We start from the raw sequence: 3,519 nt of genomic DNA, 5'->3' as shown, positions 1-3,519 counted from the left end.
CACTGCTATTTCTTGATTTGCAGGAAATATTCTTGGCTCAGTGATGGGGATGAACTGTTGGGCTCAGACCATAGAAATATTTTCCTAGTTTGCTGCATTGCAATACAGCATATGAGGGCCCAGGGCAAGTGTGGCAGTCTGTGTAAGAGCCTGAAGATTATAAATACTGATCTGAAAAGGAAGAGAGATTAAAGCAATCATAGACCTGCCAAAGAGGTATGGAAATAACATATCTGTTAAAAGTCAATGTAGAAACAGAAAGTGAAAATATTTGATAGTTCTGGGTCCTCTTTTATTTCTTTATGCTGTCAAGTTTATTTTGCTATGTAGTAAACTCATAAATAACATCAAAGAAAAGCTTCTGCGAAAGACCTGGCCAATAAGTGTTACAAAACAGGACATATTATAAAACATTTCACTGCTACACTTTGTTATTTAGAACTTTATATAACATTACTTACCTGTGTGTTTATAGTAGCACTGCCTAAATCAGCAACTACCGTTTCACTGTCAAAGCATGCCACACTGCTTCTTCCTCAAAGTGCACTGTAACTGCATATCCTTACTTTGTTGTAACACTGTGATTGCTACCTACCTTCTTCTTTAACATGCAGTTGTATTAATAACAATTACTGTATGCATAATTATTTCTTAATTGTGTTTGCATTTGCCTAAGGGCTGGGATGTGACTGAAAAAGGTCATTGGACCATCTTACTTATCCAGTTAACAAAAATAAATAATAGCTGTTTATAATTTTGGAACATTTATACTAGATTTTTTTTTATGACACTGTTGAATCCTGAGCAGTAGGAGGCTAATTCATTCTCAACATTCCTGAGCTCTTCTCAGCTAGCAAACCACTTACTTCCTGAGAGCTTTTCTCCACATTTCTCTACTGAAAACAAGCCTCATAAGATTTGAGGTACCTGCTAAATCATGTGAGTTAAAAAAATGTAGAATATGAACACTTTTGGTAAGCAACAGGCTACAGATTAATGTTAGTGCCAAAGGTCTGTCTAATCAGGCTGAGTTTATATTTGAGATTTATGAAAAGAAAAGGGCATTTTTAAGTGTACATGAAAGATGCAAGATATCATTGGAAGAAGTGTCCACCTGTATGGCAAGAGGGGATAGCATACTGCTGTTTTGTGATATTGCAAAAACTATGCAAATTATGTTATGCATGTAATAATTTCACAATATTTCAAACCCATATTTGTTTAAAAAGCTATGTGTATTAGATAGCAAGTTTCAGTGGCAACATTTTGAGCCTTAATGTTTTGTATAAGATGGCGCCATTTATTAACCTGTAGGTCACATGACTTTTAAGAAATTAACACAGATATGAAAATATAGCTAATACTCATAACTGTTTACCAAAAAAAGTATTTATATCTTGGAATGTCTAAACATTACCCACCATGTGTGAATGCCATTTTAATAACACCCATTGCTTCTATAAACCACCCCAACATGACAATATCACACCTTAGTTTTTTGCATTAAAGTGAATATGGAAAATATCTAATGTTTTTCATAATTTCTTCCAATACTCTTTACTCTTGTTTTGTATATCCTATGCTGACCATTTCACTACGTAGCTTAGCAGATCACTTCAGTGTGTAGATGCCACCTTGCTGCTTTAGTTTTATGTATATATCTGTACTAGAACATCAAATTAGACTTTGAAAACAAATACTTGTTTCAGAAGTATACAGAAGTTCCCTGAAAGGCAAGTATACTCTTACAGGATACAAAGTAACTCAGCTTTCATGATGACTATAATGTTGTAAGAAGTAAAGTCAGTGGTAGATCTGTAACATTAAGAATTATGTGCTTTTTCTAATTATTAATAATAAAAATGAATAATAGTAGAATAAGCCAAAAGTAAATTCCCTTAAAAATTCTTCATTGTGTACATTTCATTGCCCAGTGTATTGAAGGAAGAAAGGTACCTGTCATTCCACTTTGAATGGAAGAACTTTCTTTTACAGAAAAGGTGAAGTTCTGTCCAAGTTCATATACTTTGCACATGTCCATATGAAAGAGTTCTAGACTGGAGGAAAAGATTACCCAAAGACGGTCCATCTCTGTCCGATCTTCCTTGGAAAGAGTTTTATCCCTTAGTGCTGTTGTTAGCTTATTTCTGTTGGTCAATGCCAGTTCCTGCACCTTTTCTCTTGTTTTCCTGAGCTCATCACGAAGGTTAAAGCAGTCAGAAGATCCACCAATGTTGACTGCCAAATGTTTGTAGCAAGCTGTCACCTTTTGAGAAACAGACAATAAAAGGCGTTATTGCATATGAAATGTGTGCACTTATCTGTAAACACAACATACTGTCTCATGGTAATGAAATATAACATTTTCTGATGACAGGTACTTATAAATCATATTTCTTACTCAGAGTTAATGACACAGTTTTAATGTACTGTATGTTTGCTTAATAGACCTTTTTTGCTCTTTGGGTCCAGTATCATAATAAGGATGGATGTGGAACAGAATGCATTTAAATAATGCATTTATTTTCTATACAGAAAGCTTTAGACCAAGTGGTGAGCAAATAAGATTGTTATTTTTTTAAGTTACATCCATGTGCAGACTAATATTACTACAGCAAGTTATGCTGTCATTTTATGTAACTTCATGTTTAATATTTTTTATTGATATGTACATTGCTTAGCCATAAAGTACAGTATTTTCCATATCTACTTATATTTGCTTACAGGTTATATGTGTGCATAACACATTCCAAAGCACCACAGTGTTTTAGTACAGCTATATAATTGGCAATAGTTAATGAAAATTAGTGGAAATAATATTTGTTCTTCCAGTGTGTTTTCTTATAGTAAGAGTTGTACAGCATAAATTTTGGATGCTGCACTTTACATTTGTTTTCACAAGTTTTTAGCACAGAGATATACTGGAGAACTCAGAAGACTCATCGTTGTAGTATTAAAATATTTTCACTATGCACAAACAAATGCACAGACCAAGTTTGCGAAATTTGTGCAAAACAACTTCAACTAAATAGTTATTGTAACTGTAAAACATAACATAATGCAATTTATAAATATAGATTCTTGCCTTTCTGATAAGGAAACTGGTGATGCAAAATTCTGTTTTCTTCAATGAGGCAACATGCATTTTAAATAATAACATGAAAAGAAAAGTGTGAATAGACATTCCATTTGTCACCTTGACTAAGGCTTCCACTATTTCTCTGCATTCTGCTCTGTGCTTCAGAGAGTTCACATTTTCTTCAGCAGCAATCTTGTTTTTGGTAGGCATCGGTATGTTTTTCTAAGGAAGCTATAGGTTCCCAAAACAAATTTCGACAAGTAGTAGAAATATGTTTAGCAGTCAAGTTCCTGGTTTGCTTTGCCTTTCAGTTCTGACAGAGAATAACTGAGTTTCATTCTAAATTGTAACATTATCCACAACTCAAAAGAATCCAAAAATATTCCCTATTTCATGTTTTTATAGTTAAAAAATGAAGATTGCACATGAAAAATATTATG

The 3,519-nt window shown here is 33.4% G+C and overlaps 1 protein-coding gene across 1 annotated transcript in view; it reads right to left on the bottom strand.

The window, feature by feature from the left end:
• Positions 1-3,289, bottom strand: part of LOC122797288 (regulator of G-protein signaling 9-binding protein B-like) — a 114,131-nt gene extending 110,842 nt beyond the window's left edge. Inside the window, exons 1-2 of the mRNA XM_044066127.1 lie at positions 3,197-3,289; positions 1,957-2,266 (exon numbers count right to left, since the gene is read on the bottom strand). Coding sequence (XP_043922062.1) covers positions 1,957-2,266; positions 3,197-3,289 — 403 coding nt within the window. The remainder of the gene's footprint in view (positions 1-1,956; positions 2,267-3,196) is intronic.
• Positions 3,290-3,519: the final 230 nt, after the last annotated feature.

Source organism: Protopterus annectens, chromosome 3.part0 (assembly GCF_019279795.1).
Source record: "Protopterus annectens isolate FY-2018-M chromosome 3.part0, PAN1.0, whole genome shotgun sequence".
NCBI classification, from domain to species: domain Eukaryota; kingdom Metazoa; phylum Chordata; order Ceratodontiformes; family Protopteridae; genus Protopterus; species Protopterus annectens.
Note: the sequence above shows the minus strand (reverse complement) of the source record. Positions and strands in the feature narration are given on the sequence as shown.